General features: G+C 37.6%; 2 protein-coding genes across 13 annotated transcripts in view; both read right to left on the bottom strand.

Moving 5' to 3' along the window:
- On the bottom strand, positions 1-12,228 carry rcc1 (regulator of chromosome condensation 1). 2 transcript variants are annotated; one of them, XM_017476052.3, is made up of 11 exons: positions 12,085-12,191; positions 9,717-9,790; positions 8,462-8,548; positions 8,135-8,322; positions 7,865-8,044; positions 3,922-4,018; positions 3,715-3,837; positions 2,664-2,810; positions 2,315-2,434; positions 2,057-2,209; positions 1-832 (listed from the first exon to the last, which is right to left on the bottom strand). In XM_017476052.3, exons 3-11 carry the CDS (start codon positions 8,532-8,534, stop codon positions 657-659), a joined length of 1,257 nt encoding a protein of 418 aa, XP_017331541.1. In that variant the 5' UTR covers positions 8,535-8,548; positions 9,717-9,790; positions 12,085-12,191; the 3' UTR covers positions 1-656. The 2 variants fall into 2 exon arrangements, with proteins under 2 accessions (XP_017331541.1, XP_017331531.1); XM_017476042.3 differs by lacking the exon at positions 9,717-9,790 and having other exon boundaries at positions 12,085-12,228.
- Positions 12,229-16,400: 4,172 nt separating this feature from the next.
- The window catches only part of phactr4b (phosphatase and actin regulator 4b), a 30,845-nt gene continuing 28,499 nt past the window's right edge, over positions 16,401-18,746 (bottom strand). For 9 of the 11 annotated variants that reach the window (XM_017476327.3, XM_017476306.3, XM_047157316.2 and 6 more), the window contains 3 exons: positions 18,107-18,244; positions 17,938-18,014; positions 16,401-17,854 (listed from right to left, as the gene is read on the bottom strand). In XM_017476327.3, coding sequence (XP_017331816.1) covers positions 17,839-17,854; positions 17,938-18,014; positions 18,107-18,244 — 231 coding nt within the window. In that variant the 3' untranslated portion in view covers positions 16,401-17,838. The remainder of the gene's footprint in view (positions 17,855-17,937; positions 18,015-18,106; positions 18,245-18,746) is intronic. The other 2 variants (XR_008397025.1, XR_008397024.1) reach the window with 2 other exon arrangements.

Raw genomic sequence — 18,746 nt, 5'->3', positions numbered from 1 at the left:
TAAAGACTTCAATTTTTATTACACTTCCCACAGGGCAAGCACATCATGGATGCAATCAACAACTGGTATTTGCATTTTAAGGAAAAACAGTTGAATACTGCACATTACAGCAATACCAAACAAATTTCTTTTCCTGTAAAAATGTAAACACATTGCAGCTGCAGCCACTGTACATGGGTATTGCTCTGGGCAAAATGATTAACTTTTAAAATCCATTTGCAGGGAAATTTCCTAAAACTTCTTTAAGCGATAATACGTTACATACATACGTTCACTCACTCACAGCTGGCAATCCTTACAATGCTTACTAATAATTCACATTAAAAAGAATAATAATAATAAAAAAAAGAAGCAAAAAAAAATATTAGTTTAAAAAAAAAGAAAAAAGAAAAAAAAATAGTCTTTTTGATCATGATCTACTAGAATGCACCTAGTGAATCCTTGGGCTCTCCACAAAGTGGGAGAAACATTTAAATCAGATGAGACCCACCAATCTTCACCTCTTCACACATCTCCAAGCTTGTGTAACCAACTAGCAAAGTACAGTACAGGAAGATTAAGCAACCCCAGATTTCCCCCAGCATCCCAGATCAAGTTATAGTTTTACAGTTACCACCAGAACAGTAGTACAGCTCAGCTTTCATTTGGGTTTTATATCAGCACTCTTGCTTGTCTTTGACCAGTAAGACTGTGTGCTGCCCTCCACTGGAGACAGAGAGAACGACCCTGTTCTCCAGCTGTTTGCCCATCATCTCCACTGGGCTCCAAGCATCATCTTCATCTCCTGTGCCCAGCTGCAAGTTGGTGCCCATGCCCCATGCATATACAGAGCCTGTGATGGGGGGAGGGAGAGAGAGAGAGAGAGAGAGAGAGAGAGAGAGAGAGAGAGAGAGAGAGAGAGAGAGAGAGACAGAGACAGAGAGAAAGACAATATATTGAAACTCATTACATAATAAAGCAAGGTTTGTACAATAAGGAGGCATATACAGACAAGTAGCTGGGTGTCCCTGTTCTTATATCCCAGACATTGATTCTTTTTTTCCCCAGTTTTCATCATCCCATACAGTGGGATGCTCAATATGCATCATTTATCAAGTAGGATATGAACAGATTAGGAGAATTTACACAAGAAATTTGCTACTCCTGAAAAGCCCACAAGCATGTATATATATATGTGTGTGTGAGTGATATATATATATAAAAATAAACAACCAAAAAAAAAAAAAAAAAAAAAAAAAAAAAAAAAAAAAAAAAAAAAAAAAAACCCTTCTCTGTATCTTATTCATGCTCCTAAGTTTCAGGGCACAAGACTAACTAAATGTAAACCTCGACTGACTGATTTCAACCCAAACACTTTAATACATCAAGTTTAAATCGATTATTAATTTTAATTACACAAGTTAAAGAAAGAATGAAACTCCGTTATTTCATATGAATAACACACTGAAATGGCTCAAACAGTGCAAGTCAGTTCCGTTTGCCATAGCATCTTTTAATGCTGTTCCTCACTTTATTAGAGCCAGAACTAAGTGACCAATATGTAACCCATCTGGTATGCTTCAAGCTGCAATGGGCCATATACTCCCTAATGTGCCATGTCCAATCATTGCCTCCTTTATGACTCATATCCTTCAGGGAGCATGCAAAGGTGCGTGATGGACTTCAGACAGACAGTTGTTGAGACTGTGTGTTGGAAAAACAACAAAAACCCCATACATAAACAGAAGTTTTTCCTGTGGGATGAGCTCGGTGTCCATGATAATCTGTTCATATGAGATATGTACTTTTTCTTCATTAAATTCAAGTCCTATTTTGCTGTTTATTTAACATTTCAGCTTTGTCTTTTATAGAGTTTTGGGAGTGTCACTAAATGCAAAGCACTTTGCACTTTAGGGGTGACAGGCATTCAACAACATACACAAGGGCAAAAGAAAATCAGTGTTTCCAAAACTTCTGTAAATCTGGCAGGAATGTTCGAATTCAGTTTGGCTTATGCGAACATTTACAAATACCTTTACTAAAAATGGATAAAATGTGCCCACTGTCTCTCACAAACCTTCTTTAGTGACTGCATAGCTCACAGATGCTCCACACGCTACCACACAGGCCTTGGTGATTCCTGTAACTGCTGTGGGCTCGCTCTTTTCCGCCACACCCTCCCCCAGGCCCAGACGCCCATACTCAGCACGACCAAGGCTGTAAACATGCCCTGCAAGTAAACAACTCAAATTGATGATCAAGATTTTAAAAATATATTAATCGTTAGGAGTGTCAGGAAAGTGGTGGGCCAGCCATGTTTAACATGTGTATTTACCTTCAGCGTCCAAGCAGACAGTGTGGTGTTGTCCCCCAGAGAAGCCGACCCAGGTCGTCGTGGAATTTTTGAAGGCAGTGAGCTTTACAGGAACAAAGCATGTGTTTGTGCTTGCGGTACCTTAAAACACGAACAGTAGGACTGATTAAATATTGCTTTAAAGCTTTGACTTAGTTGAGTGATCCTATCGTTTCCTCTACACTTATATTTGTGTCCTTCAAAACGAAGAATTTCAAATGCATGTGCGTATGCAGAGACCTCCAATGAGGTCAATTTTCTAGAACTGTAGTACTAATGATGGCAACTTCTGGGGATCCAAGGCATTACTGATTTGAAACAAATAACCTACCCAGCTGGTGATAGTTGGAGAGACCAAAGCCATAAACATGACCATCTTTAGATATGGCAAACGTGAAGTATGCCCCACAGAAGACATCAGTAAATTGGACCTTCCCTCGAGGCTTCACTATGACCATCTGTGGCTCCAGTAACCTCACTTCAATAGTGGGGAAATAGAGGGGGAAGGGGAGATTTACAAACAAAAAAGAATCAACTGCAAGCCTATTGGTTAGAACAACAGTCACTGACTACGTTTACATGGACAGCAGTAATCTAATTATTGACCTTACTCTGAATAAGACAATACTGTGATTAAGGTGTTTACATGAGTCGCTTTTTCAATACTCCTTTCATGTTCATGTTTTACATGTTATTGAACATAGTTCGATTAACAGCACACGTCATTACGCCACACCATCCGACATTCACTCCAGAATTTCACATATCAACATACAGTTCATCTTCGTTATGGTACCGTATACAGTTTTGGGTGTTTTTATTTAAAATTTTTATGAACGCTTCAAGTGCGGTTAATTATTTGTCATGCTATACGTGCTAACAGACAACTGCGTGAAGCCGTGGGCTGCGTTCCAAACCACGTATTTACCTACTATATAGTAGTCGAGATACATGTATTTCGTCTACTACAGACCTATAGTAGGCAAGTACATGGTTTGGGATGCAGCCGTGCTCTCTTGTTCGCCGTAAAACGGTTGAGCACTGCCGTGTGGTCGTGTCCTGTCGCAAAATGCAGTGAAAACTCAACGTTAATAATGTGATTAAGGTGTTTAAATGTCTGTAATACACATCAATAATGCAACTAGAACAGGAGTACTCCACATGTCTTACTTCGATTATGACTTTAATCGGATTAAGGTAATTAAAAATCACTGTTTACATGGCAGTTCCTTAATCAGCCTATTGTCTTTATCGGGTTAATACTGGATTATTGTTGTCCATGTAAACGCACTGACTGATTCAGGCTACATACTCCAAATGATTTATTTAATAACAATAAATAAATAAATAAAAAACCCAACACACCAAAGGGCAACACATACTTAACCCCTTTCTGCCACCTCGGTTGGCAAAGCACTCCGGTACTCTTCCCAACTGGCCTTGCTCTCCACAGCCTGAAGTGTAGACAGCTCCATTCACAGTAAGCATTACTAGGTGATCATTTCCTTTATAGCAGAGCAATGACAAAGCTTCATTAGAAACAAAACAATTATAACATTTAACATAGGACAAACAAGCTGAAATCTCACCTGAAACTATTTTTACCACAGGACTGTCTATAGGGACTTTGACAGGCAAGGTACATTTTTTCATCGGTTCAAGGAGGCCAATGATACCGTTGTTATCCTGCAAGAAAATAAATGCCATGTTTGTTTTTTAATGTACTTGAAAAGATTAAAAAAAAAAAAAAAAATTATATATATATATATATATATATATATATATATATATATATATATATATATATATATATATATATATATATATATATATATATATATATATATATATATATAAAAATAAAACAAGGAAATGGTGCATAAAATCTTTACCGACGCATATACCCTGCACATATACCGCAAATGCACAACACATAGCTAAGGATTTATTTATTGTTCTTTTAATGCCATGCCAGCATCAGTGTCTATTTTCATGGCAAGATCCAGTAATTCTTACAGCATTACAACAATAAAATAACATTTCAAGCAGTGTCAACAGCAGCTATATGAGGTCCTTCACTATTTAATATTCAATAAGAACTCCAGGATTTTTCCTGTTGAGACATGTTGGAAAACTTAAATATGTATTTTCTGAGTAAAAGCGTTGTCTAGTGTTGTTAAGAGCAGAACAGTCCATTAGTACATGTTTAACAGTCATTCTTGCTTTACAGGAATCACATGTTGGACGTTTTCCACCGTTCAAGTAGGAAAGCATGTGGAAGTCTTGAGTGTCCAGTTCGGCAACTTGTGTATATGGTCTGATCATGTTTGGATTCAAAGGGGAAATTAAGGAATTGTCTTTCGTTTATAACAGGGTTGATTTCGTGTAGTTTGTTATGAATGCACTGGTCCCATTCCATTTGCCACTTTTTTGAGATGTAGGAGTTTATTATTGGTTTAAGACCTGATGGTGGAATTTGACCATCTGTAATTCTCAATTTGAGGGCTTCCTCAGCAGCAATGACTGCTTGCTTGTTGCCAGAAAGCCCATATAGCCTGCTGGCAATTATGAGATGGTCGTTCTAAGGATTTGAGTGATACTAGGGAAGATTGAGTCTGTACAGATTAAAGTGAACCTATTATGGTTTTTGAAATGTTACCTTTAATGTAGTGCGTTATATAGCAGTTTGTGAATGTAAAAAAATCTGCAAAGTTTCAAATAAAGTGCACGACAAATGGGGTTACTGACTCCCAAAAGAAGGAACCGATTCTGAAATAAGTCATTAGTAATTCCAGACTTACTTCCTGCACAAACCTACATAGGTTTGTAACAAAAAGCCCCGACTCTGGTCGTCATTTTTCCCCCCAGACAGAGCTGAAACTTATGGTAATGGGTGTTTCCTTTTGACATACACTGACAGCGGTAGACCAGTCTCATTTCAAAATTTCAATTTTAAAGCGCACATTTCAAAACCGTAATTATGTGTGCTTTAAAAAAAAAAAAAAAAAAAAAAGGTGCCGTTTTTGTGTGCTCTCTGCTCTAGGGCTGGGAGCAAAGCACAGGCCTCAGCTGTGAAAACTGAGCTTTGTCCAGGAATACGAATACCGAGTCACTGTTATCAGAATGCTACTGCTGCAGTCACACTAAGTGGGAAACAGCATTTTAGGCCTAATAACTGTTGGTCTAAGAACTGTATATTCATTTGGGTGGGTCACTGTCTTATGTTCGGTCAGATCCATTATGGTGTTTGGTTTCTTTATATTCCAGGGGGGTACAGGTCATGCATGTGTGTGTGCTAGGATGTCCAAGTTAATATCCTTGTTCTCTAGATGGGGTTTTATGCCGATTCCAAAAGGGCTAACGTACATAGGTCCGGATGCATACAGTTGTAGATATTAATGGTGGAAAACTGGAGAATGAGCTGGATTATTTTACCATGCCTTTAGCTTGACTGCACAGTGCAGGGCCAGTTTCAAGCACCTATTCTGAAATGATGGTTCCCTTGCTTCGATGTAGAAGCTTTGAACTGGTGAAGACCTGAAAGTTCCATGGGAGAGTCTTAATCCAACGTGGTGTACTGTTATCCAACGTTTTGAAATAGGATTTCCTGGCAGAGCTGTAGACTACACTTCCGTAGTCCAATTGGGATCAGACCAGCTTTCTGTAGAGATGCCCCCCCCCTTTGCTGAAGGAAGTGAGCCCTAAAAACTTTGTTTCTTTTATGATCTTAATGGGCTTGCCTTCTATAAAGAGTTCTGGGTCCAGTGCAGAGACTGCAGGAAGCAAAAGCTTACATACGTACAGTCTTTGTTTTAGAGAATTTAAATACATTTTTCATTGATCATTTACTAATCTTATGTATGCATATCTGTAACTAACTACAGAAGGCTACAGAATATGTTGGGTCCAACAACGTTTAATACTGTTGATTTTTATGCTAAAAAAAGTGACCGACAGGATGCTTCCTTGTGGCACCCCTAGTTCATGTGTGTAAGTTTGAGGTCCCCCCCCTCGTCTGAAACCACATCAGTAGTATCTGATCTTATGGTCTGTCTCCAGTATCCAATCAAGACAATTATTTACCATTCTTTTCATGGTTTTACAAAGGAAGCTAGTCAGAGATATAGGGCGATAATTGTTTGGGTCAGTATGATATTTGCCTGGTTTGGGTGAGATTATTGCCTCTTTCCAGTAGGATGGTACATCTCCTGACATCCAGATGGTGGTAAAGCTGTCCAAAAGGATCGAGAACGTGCTTTGGGGTAAATGTTTTAAAAACTGGTAATGAATTTTGTCTGGTCCGACAGCAGTATTGCTGTTCACGTGGCTGATCAACGTAACGATTGGAGACCTAGAAATATAAACATTATACAGCCCATAAGCCAACTCTATCTATTTAGACAGTTTTATGTAGGGGAGAAAAAAGTAGTAATTAAACCTAAAACATCAGCTGTCAGGCAAATCTTTAGAGAAGATCACCATCTAATTGTTGTGAATAATATAAGATAGGGATGAAACAGTTACCGGTTTCCCCTCATGGTTAGTATTGCCATGCCACATTTAATTATCATTAAAACTGTGCACGATTATTGTGATTTGTAAAACTTGCTATAAACGTACACACACACAGAGCATGAGTCTGATGCAAACTCAGCATGCAACATAGTTTTTTGAGGTTGAAATCTGATGCTACAATTAAAACAGTTTTTACAATTAAACTGTCTGCTTAATTCAGCATGAGCTGAATGAGTCGCAGCGCAGAGGCAGGAATCAGATTTCATTTCTCGTGATGAAAGTGAGGCGAGATGGCGGAAGATTTGGTTGTCGTCATTGTATTTTTCCATTAAGAATAAGAATAAACCCACCATTCAAGCAATTGACTGTGAAACCGCTAATTCGAAAGCGAAATGCTCACGGCTGCACGGGCATTCAAAAGCGATTTAAAGCAAGGGGGAGAAGGGCCAAAGCCCCCTTTCACAGCAGCTTTCTTCTCGCAAGCTCTGCAGACAGGGTTACCATCTTCTATTAAGTTTCCCCTCAGCATTTTTATAAAATCCAAAATTTGACCACACTTCAGACTAAATTAACTAAACTGCAACAAGCCTAGTGACAACAATCCATCACTTTATAGTCAAATATAAAACCTGTTTAAATGACTTCAGTGTGTGTATCAATACTTTTTGCACATTTTAACAATACCGTGATGATACTGATAACTGTGATAGTTTTGGTCATAATAATCGTGATATGAAATTTTCATACTATTACATCTCTAATAGAAAAATAGTGGAAAAACAGCCATGCTCAACACCAGTCTTGAATGGCCATCATCAAAATGCTTGAGCTCATAGCCCTGACAATTGCTAAGCTCAATCAGGTGTTTAAATGAAGAAATCTCAAATTGTCCAGGCCTTGAAGAATGGAACTGGGCACATCTACTATAAAAGAAACTAAATTTTAAACAGATTGTGTGCGTCTACTTTATGCAATGTTTATGCTACAGGAAAAAGCTTGGTTTAAAATTTGGCTCACCCTGAAGGATCCCCAGATGAAGACGGTGCCATCTTCTGTGAGAGCAGCAGTGTGGCTGTCACCTGCAGACACCTGCACTGCCTTATCTGCTAACTCTACTTTTCCTGGCACCATCTCAGACCCCTCCTCTGAGGTATCCCTGCCCAGAGCACCCTCATCGTTACAGCCAAATGTGTAGATCTGCAGCAAGAGGCAAATATTAAACATGGCATCAAAGAGAACAAGTTTAATCCTTAAATCATGGTGGCATGAACTTTTGTAGAAACATACGTTGCCTGTGTCACTGAGGCACACTGTGTGCATACCCCCTGCAACAGCCTGCACAATGCCCTCTGGAAGAGTCACCATTGCTGGTTTCTTCATCTCGAGCACATCATCACCCAGACCTAGCTGACCCACATCTCCTTGCCCAAGAACCAGGACCAGGCCCTTTTCCTGACCGTGACTCCTGTGAGAGACTACATTCACACAAGAGCGAGAAATTTTACTAAGATCTTCTTGTCCTGAAGTTGGAGTTTCCCCCGAACATTTCCACAAAAGCTCATTTTAAGTGCATCAATGTTGTAAAAAAATGACTATCTATTTAAAGAGCAGTACCTTTCACTTTTTTCAGTGATGAGTCCTCAGTCTCATTTTCTTTTCTCCTCTTTGCAGCTTTTTTCGCAGGCATGGCAGCTAAAAGGTCTAGAAAGATTGCAAAATTACAAGATGTATGTGTCAGACAGCAGCAACAAACATGACTTCAGTCACATCACTAGACCAAACAGTCTCAGACTAGTTTATTTATTCCTACACTTTGGCCTAAAAATAAGAGCAAAGCATTGCAATGTTATAAACTACCGCCTAATGGGCCACCATGCTTCTCCATTCAGCCCGTGTCCTGTCAGCTAAATGTAGCCTAATGTCACTAATAATTATTCAAAATGTTCATGCTTTTAATGAATCTTTTTGGTCTGCCACCATATCAGTGAATTTAAATTAATGCTTGCATTCAGAGTATAAGGGTGTGTGTGTTTAGCAGTGCACCTTAGCACTTGTAGCCTCCACTGTTTTATCAGTCATTGTCAATGTCTGATAACTAAAATATCCACTTCTCTCTCTCTTTTTGCCAGTATCAGCCAGATGAGGATGTCTTCCAGGAAAGTTTTTAATTGATTCAATCATTTATTTTTAAATACCACACCGTGGTACCGACTTTGGTATCGAGCATTGTGTACTTTTGGTGGCATCGGTACTGACTACATTTATCCATTTAGCAGATGCTTTTATCCAAAGCGACTTACAAATGAGAAAATACAAGCAAAGCGATATATCAAGCAGAGAACAATACAAGTAGTGCTACCAGACAAGATCCATTAATTGAGATCCAGAAGAATATTAGATTTTTGCTATCGTGACATCCCTAATTGTAACAATATAACCAATTGATCAAAGTTAAACTTTTTTTATCTACTGTTTCATTAATAATCTAATACAACAGCAACATCACAACACAGTTGGATTAAGGCACACACCACATGACCACCTGGCTGGGTTTGATCTCTAGCAGCATGATAACACACTGATGGTAATCATTAAAAAAATGCACATTTAATAAATTCACCTCCTCAGATATAGGGTTTGTATATGGGTCCATGTGTGCTTGGATTTGTTAAACAGCACTAGAAGACTTTAATGAAAATGAAGACAAAAATACTCCATGCCACGTTATAAAAAAAATACATGAAAAAAAACCCAGAAAGTGTGAAGCCGCGTAATAAAAAAAAACAAAAAAACGTACTGTTACAAAGTGTCAGCACCCGAAACTTGTTTCCAACTATAAAAACATGAAATTTTGCAGGGTTTTCCCTACCATAGAAAGGTATGTTTTTGCAGAGTGCCTTAAGCCGGGTTCACACTGTTCAATTTTGGCCGCGATTCGGTCGTCTGAGAAATAAAAATATAAAAATTAAAAAGAGACTTTTATACGACATTCAACTGTGTTGCCTTTTACAAACAAATGAACTACTGACCCCATCAAGCCACCAGTTTGAAGGTGCCACCAAAGTGAGTTTTTTGAGTGTATGGTAGGTATTTATATTTAAAGTACATTTTTTGTTTACAAGCAACATGGTATTTGTTATATTGTTCTAGTTTCATTACTCTTCACTTTTAAGCCATGTCATGCAGCTGTGTTTCACTCAAGCTCACATGACAAGCTGGTCAACAAAAACTCCTCACAAGCCTGTAAAACAGCGTAAATCAATAAAACTAACTCATAAGTTTTATACTCATTAGTGAGGAAATCCTCACCAGCAGCTTGAAACTAGAAGCTAAAACGTCACAAGTAAAACACAGTCTCTGAACACCACCATAGTGAATTGGATTATTATTGATCAACAAAAAAAACATGGGTTGCTTTGTCACTTCAGGTAGCTGACTGTTCAGCTCTGCTGGAATTGTATGTAAACTAATGGTGCATTCAAGTCATGTTGGAAAGATTGGATTTATGAATCGAACGCACGTGAATACCACCACAAAGTCATAATTACAAGTAAGAAATAGGATTTTCTTTGAGTTCTGAGTCGGGAACACATCAGTAAGAAAATATGGTGGAATCAATGGATGCGACATCTGTAGTTGGCAGTAAATTTATTGAAATTGAATGTCTACTCATCTCAAAAACTGAATTAAGTTATTATGCAGTTGGTATATGCAGCAAGTAATTGTCAGGCTTTTTTTTTTTAGCATTGTGCAATTACAATACAACATGTAAGGATAAAGCTTACAGTGGCTTCATAAATTAATTAAAAATATAAAAACCACACACCTGATGGACATTTTGTTCTTCATTTTCAGGAAGCAGAGTTAAACCTTGCTGTATTTTTTTGTAGTTAATTAATATAAAAAGGTACACCGCCATCTTGCACCACCCAAAGTGACTTGAATGCACCTGATGTCATAGTTACAACTTCCTAACAAGTAAACATGAACTTCCCAGGAGGACTCGAATGCACAGTAAGTCAAAGAAAGCTGTAATAATTTGATGACCGCAGGTTCATCACCGAGAGGCTTCTGAACAGTAGATTAAATGAAATTATTACTGATTCTTACACATATATAGAACTGCACTTTCCATCTGCAAGAGTGACTCTCCAGCAATGAAACACTCCCCCAAAGTGTGAGACCTCACACACAACCTCAAACTCGAAATTCAGACCCTCTGAGAAATAAAACAAGGACCGACTGGAAAAGAGAAGAGTGCAAAGAAAACACACACCGACAAACCATACCTGCTAATAACAAGCTGCTAGTGTACTGAACAAGGGGCGGGACTTGTATGTTCTAGACAGAATTTAATTGGATGAACACAAGAATAGTACCGGGCGAGTCATCAAAAAAGTAACCATTTTTCAAATGGACTAAATATTAAACTTAAACAAGAATAGTGCCAATTTTGGAATATTTCCCTAAACATCGCAAAAAGATACTGGCATCATAAAAGTAAATAAAATAGAGAAACAAAACATCCATTTTCATTCCAGTATCAACTTAAAAGGTTAAACAAATGTGGTGTTTGGTGTGAGGTTCAAGATGAAATTCATTGTGCCCTTGACCCTGTCCAGTTGTTCGTCCCCCCACAAGACTGACTGGCACAGCTGTTTAAACACAAATGCCCAACACATGTAGCTTTGCTAGACGATTACGAGGTAACGTGTGTGCTGTCGAGTTTTATTCTTAATCTACCACACACACACAGTAACGAATGTTAGTATGTGGTGCAAGTCAATTTTTAAACTGAATGAACGTTCCTCTCAGCCGCATGTCCATGTGGCGCTAACTTCCACATAAGCGTGTGGAACACGCGTGTGTAACACGAGCTACAGCGGCACAGAGTCTCAAACTTCAGCAGAAATGATTAAACAAACTGTAAGTTACAGCAAACACACAAAAGAAACACTGAACCTTTAACTAATTAACTAACAAATACTTAACTAGACATGCTGCTTACTTTGTTATTTCATGTTTTGCAGCTATTTCCATGTATTTCATTACCGAATTACAAAACCTAACTAGTCCTAACGCTGTTCCGTACCAATGAACAGTCCGGAATACTGAAATACTCAGCTAGCGGCTAACTAGCTTGTATAACTTCTAAACTCTAAATGTATGACCTGTGCTACAAATGTAGGTAATGTTGCATAGCATTGAAGGTTAAAATTAATCGGTTTATCTCTTACCTTTGAAATTCTCTAGTGAAATAAGTTTGGAGGCCACGAGATGACGAAGTTTCTCTGAGCTTCTTGAAAGAACATACACACGCGCTCGGCACCTTGTCCTCTTCATGTATTCCCTCAACTTGATGTGATATAAGAGCACACGCTGCCCCCTGGCGCTGCGGAGGAAAATTACCACGTTTTCGTTTTTAAGAAAATAAACACAGACAGGGCATCATTTGGGTACTCGGTGTATTTTATTAATTTTCAAATAGAATTGATAATAAGCGACTTTTTGGACAAACCATAGCGACTTTCCAAATGTCGGCGGTACTGTCCTGCAAGCGCGAGGTCTTGCTTTCCCGCTGCACTCACACCTCTCTCTGCATCCGCTCTGTTCAGTGAGTGTCTAAGAGACGGGGCAGCACATCCCGATGATCACGCGGCAGCTGCCACGGATGTGACTGTAAAAAGAAGCAAGCGCAGGTGTCCCACTGCTTGATTTAATAATGTCATGGATAACGAGACGAGCCCTTCGTCCCAATTTACATCATTCTTATACGAATGTTTTTAGAATGCAAGACGAATGCAATGCAACATGTTTTACATGTAAAATAGTCCACGTTATTACAGCCTAGTTCTCTTGTTGAAAGTACTTATGGTCTTCAGAAACATTTTTAATCATTCATGTTCCATTCTTGTCCATTGTATAGGCCTAGTTTTAGAAGTCATCAAAGTTATATATATATAAAAAAAGAATAATAATAATGAAAAGTTATGAAAAGTAATTTAAAAAGAAGTACACAACCACAAAAGCAAAACAGATTTTGCAAACAGACATATATATTTATACATGAATATATATTTTAAAATATATATACATATATATCTAAAATATATACATACTATATATATATATATATATATATATATATATATATATATATATATATATATATATATATATAACTATATATATATATATATATATAACTATATATATATATATATATATAACTATAACTATATATATATATATATATATATATATATATATATATATATATATATATATATACACACACATACAGTATCTCACAAAAGTGAGTACATTAGTCACATTTTTGTAAATATTTGATTTATACCTTTTCATGTGACGACACTTTGCTACAATGTAAAGTAGTGAGTGTACAGCTTGTATAACAGTGTAAATTTGCTGTTCCCTCAAAATAACTCAACACACATCCATTAATGTCTAAACCACTGGCAACAAAAGTGAGTACACCCCTAAGTGAAAATGTCCAAATTGGGCTCAATTCACCATTTCCCCTCCCCGGTGTCATGTGACTTGTTAGTGTTACAGGGTCTCAGGTGTGAATGGGGAGCAGGTGTGTTAAATTTGGTGTCATCGCTATCACACTCCCTCATACTGGTCACTGGAAGTTCAACATGGCATCTCATGGCAAAGAACTCTCTGAGAATCTGAAAAAAAATAATTGTTGCTCTACATATAGATGGCCTAGGCTATAAGAAGATTGCCAAGACCCTGACACTGAGCTGCAGCACGGTGGCCAAGACCATACAGCGGTTTAACAGGACAGGTTCTACTCAGAACAGGCCTCACTATGGTCGACCAAAGAAGTTGAGTGCACGTGCACTTCGGAAATAGACGTATGAGTGCTGCCAGCATTGCTGCAGAGGTTGAAGGGATGGGGGGTCAGCCTGTCAGTGCTCAGACCATACGCCACACACTGCTTCGAATTGGTCTGCATGGCTGTCGTCCCAGAAGGAAGTCTCTTCTAAAGATGATGCACAAGAAAGCCCGCAAACAGTTTGCTGAAGACAAGCAGACTAAGGACATGGATTACTGGAATCATGTCCTGTGGTCTCATGAGACCAAGATAAACTTATTTGGTTCAGATGGTGTCAAGCGTGTGTGGCGGCAACCAGGTGAGGAGTACAAAGACAAAAACAAAAAAGTCTTGAAATATTTCACTTTATGTGTAATGAATCTAGAATATATTAATTAAATTACAGAAAAAGGGAACTTTTCCACGATATTTTTTTAGATGCACCTGTATATGTTTGAAAGATACTTCTTATTGGAAAGTAAATGTCATAATCTAAATAAAGTTCAATGTCAAACATACATTTCCCTCGCACAGTTCATCAAAATAAAATGTTCATGCACTCTAAAAGAACACTGGGTTAAAAACACCACAAATTATTTAGGTAATTATTTAGTTATTTAGGCCAACAGCTGGGTAAATATAAGACAGGGCACATTTTGGGGTAAACTAACCTATCAAGTTAGGAGTTTCATTTTTACAAAAATGCTCGGTTAATTGTATTTCATAAATGGGTTAATATTTTCAGGGTTAGGCCTATGTTTACCATTTGAAAATATGTATAAAACATACCACATTATAAACAAATGTCAGCATGGTATCTCCTTTTATTTATACACAATCAGGTGTTCAGAAATATATTCTTATAGAGCTGCTAAAGTGGTGTTTACATGCACACGCGTTCTCTCATGATCATCCATTCAGCAGTGAAAAGGTTAGGAATCACTTCAATATAATATTGACATACTGAGATGGTGTATCATACAAAAATGCATGGAGTTTTTACACATTCTATGTTCTTTTTGTTATTCTTTTCTAAATTGTTCAATACCAATACCATTGTGATACTCAAATACTCAATTTAATCAATTTAATCATGACTTAGGAATGTCTGTTTATCCGTGTATAGCTTAGGTTGGTAATAAATTGAAACTTAATGCAGTGACCTTTTCACATATAAATAACAGAGGCCTTGTTCACACTGGTTTCATTTAACACCGTTGATGTCTTGAATAAGAGAAAGGGAACAGACATAAGTTTGGTTTTTTTTTTTTGACTGGCAAGAAAAGACAAGTAAATTAAGGAGTAGTTCAGAATGTGCATAATATTTATTAAGTCATTCATGAATGGCACTGTTCCTCACAACGTTGAACAGCATTGTATGAATTATAGTATTTAAAGTGTTCATGTGCTGTTTTAGGATACAGAACAGCGGTTCACAGAAGCACACATCTGCATTACACAAACTAATCTGGGCAAACTGAAAATTCAGTAAGATCCCATTGATCCCATTCAGTAAGGGTGCTATGCAAATATATTCACACACTCCTTCACATCTAGGGGCAATTTGTCATCATTCTAGTAGCTTTGGGTGATGGGAGAAAACCCAAGAAGCCAGAGAAAAGCCATGCAGATGTAAGAACACTGACAACGCAGAGTCCTTAACCCAAGCTTATTAAACCTGTGACCCTGAAGAGACCCTGGAGAGCATCCAAGCACATCCAATAGCAGCACAAAAATCCAATCTTGTGGGAGGTGGGATTTCTGCTGATACATCATTCCATTTGTAAGAAATGGCAGACTCTGCTGGACAAGTGAGTTTTGATCAGGTGTGATCTCAACCCAAACACCTCAAGTCACTCTCTCTCACACCGTTAGGCTGATAAACTGTTACCGCAAATATACCAGTCATCATAGTCACAAAGAATGGTCTGGCCTCACTTTCACACTTGCACCAGGATGTTAATCAAATCAGGACGTTGATTAAATTATAGGGAATGGGAATAGATTAAAAGGGACCATCTCAGTCAAAAGGATATCAAATGTTTGCATAGGGGTGATAAATCCTGTTCCGAGGTATATATTGTATATTCGGTACATTCTGGTACTTTTCACATATGCCTACTAGTTACTGCTGTTATTGTAATAAAAGACATTCACATTTTTCTCCAAAGTTAAAAGAACTAATTTTTCCTTACACACTTGACGGTTCATTCCACTCACACTAACTGAAAATGACCCTTCATAAATCCTGTTCCGAGGTATATATTGTATATTCGGTACATTCTGGTACTTTTCACATATGCCTACTAGTTACTGCTGTTATTGTAATAAAAGACATTCACATTTTTCTCCAAAGTTAAAAGAACTAATTTTTCCTTACACACTTGACGGTTCATTCCACTCACACTAACTGAAAATGACCCTTCATAAACAATGTAATTGTCATTCATTTATGTTTAGTAACTGCTTTATCCAGGTCACTGTCAGGGAGTGATTCTGGAATAAACTCTGGATGAGACACCAGGGCACCATGAAATCTCACATACATTTATACTTTCATTCACACCAATCCACCTAATGATATGCTTTAGGGAGGTGGAAGGAGACCAGAGAACCTGTAGAAAGACATACCCGCTGTACCACTGCTGAGTTGTATGTACACCTATTCTATGATACTTTTGCTGAGAAAAACTGAAGTTAGACCAGAAACTATTTGTAAGCATTTAATTTAGATTTATAGCGACACCTAAACAGAGTTCAGTTCCTAAACGTTCACACAAATCAAATTAAAAACCAAAAGAAAAGGAGCTTTGAAGCATTGGATAAAACACTTCATATTTTGTGCTTAAAAAAATAGCAACCTATATTACTTTTATAATATTTAAAATACAATTCCAAATAAAGGAAGACAAGATATACACAACAGTTAGTTTAATCTAAATAATACTTCTGTACAGCAGAGCATATTATATAATTCTACTGGCCATAGACATTTAAAAGGAAGAAGAAAAGAAGAAAGCAAATATTCAAGCTGAAATAATTCATAATTCCCCTGGGAATCATTACACTATTAAAAACCAACAAGTTTATTTGTAGTGCTGTATAAAATACTTGGGCTTCGATTTTAATTCAAAAGACTAAATAATTATCAATTTATTCCTATTCAGACAAGTATGCAGTCCTAACTTTCAGAAATATGATTATGATATTGTACTTTAATTGAAATGACTCATCCCCATGTAGTAAAAAGGGATTAAAACATCAAATATTGCAGTTTTATATATATATATTTTTAGATTAAAATCATGATGTGAAATGCTCAAAGACTGAAATAAATCCAAAGTAAAGTAAAAGGCCATCATTTCCCCCTTCTCCTTTTCCAATAATAAGCTGCAAAGGAAGGGCAAAAGTAAGAGAGAGAGGCATAAATAAATCTGGCCATTTCACACAAATATAACAACGCATCATAAAACCTTGTGCTTTACAGTTTCTAATGAGTACATTTAAAAGATTCAGCCTAAGAGAAAATTACAACACTATACACACACACACAAATATTCCTGTTTGTCCATGCAAAGTCCATCTGTACACTCTGCTCAGTCCACCATCAGAATTTAACAATTATTTATTATTATTTCTTAATACTATTATTAGTTAGGCTTTATACATTTCCCTAAAAGGAAACAAACTGAATATGTAAGTATAATGGTCACTCTTGACCTTCCTTTCCCAGACCCATGCTGCTATAGGGGGATCTCGGTTCCTGAGAGATGTTCTCCTGATGGCCTGCGCACTGTACATCCATTTTTGAGGCTCCACTAGTGCTCTGGTTGGCACATGTTTGTCTCCCTCGAACATCAGGGAGAAATACTGAATTGTTCAGTTCTCAGCCCTCCCATCTGTCATATTTACACAAGGGCAGATGACTGAGGAAAAAAGTTCTCCATTTGTTCCAGGTATCTGTACAGTACATTCACTGAAGGGCAATTTGTCAGGAAGCACAAACACCCTGAAGCTCCTTTACACACTTACACACTTACACACTTACACACTTACACACTTACACACTTACACACTTACACACTTACACACTTACACACCCTGCCACCAGTGCTCAAGTGCTTCACTTTACGGTTAATGGAAGATGTTATGGACGATGAAATCTAGAAGAAAAAAAATAATCAGAAGAAATATTTGAAAACCGTAACTAGGTAACAAAAATGATACCATCTTGTGTATTGTTTACCTTGTATAAATTCTACTTTCTTCATGTACTTCCATCTCAGAGCTTTTGAACTCGTTGAGTTCCTTTCGGATTGCAGCCTAGACAAGAGCAGTAAGGTTAACCAGGGAAACAGAGACACACACTGGTGGTAAAGTAAACAGCTAAAGCAGCAAATAACTTGTGGCTTTACTTTGTCGGCAGGTGTGAGTTTAGTCCATGGTTTGTCAGCACGACGGTCGTAGTCTTGAGCGTGTGTGACCTCCACGTACTCGTGGAAGCGCAAGATCTTTCTGGCCTGTAACTCAGCAACTGTTGGCCTCTGACTTAACTAAAGAAGGGACAAGAGTCACTTTCTGTAAACATAACGGTTACCGCTATACTTGATATTCAACTACAATTAAACAGAAGCGGAGTGTGTAGAAATAAAGATTAGGATGGAAAACTGGGGTATGACTGATGCAAGAATTTACTGGGATGAGATCTAGTACAATTACAGGGTAAATATTTTTAGGGCTGTGAACAGAGGCCAATACATTACTGAGACCACAACAGTAAATAAACAAATAAACAAACAAACAAATAAATAAAGATAAGCCTACTTGTTCACAGGGTTTTTCATTTTTTATTACCGCAGAAAATACAATTAATAAATAAACAAATATTGACACCTGTTCACCTGCTTTTCTGTCTCATTACTGCAATCACACTTACTCTCTTGCGTGCTCTCGCTCTCACGCACACTCGCTCTCTCTCTCTCTCTCTCTCTCTCTCGCACCGCCCCAAATAACTATATATATCAATGGCTCAAGCCTCCGCTTCGCCTCATGGCC

The sequence above is a fragment of the Ictalurus punctatus genome, chromosome 1 (genome assembly GCF_001660625.3).
Source record: "Ictalurus punctatus breed USDA103 chromosome 1, Coco_2.0, whole genome shotgun sequence".
In the NCBI taxonomy this organism is placed as follows: domain Eukaryota; kingdom Metazoa; phylum Chordata; class Actinopteri; order Siluriformes; family Ictaluridae; genus Ictalurus; species Ictalurus punctatus.
Note: the sequence above shows the minus strand (reverse complement) of the source record. Positions and strands in the feature narration are given on the sequence as shown.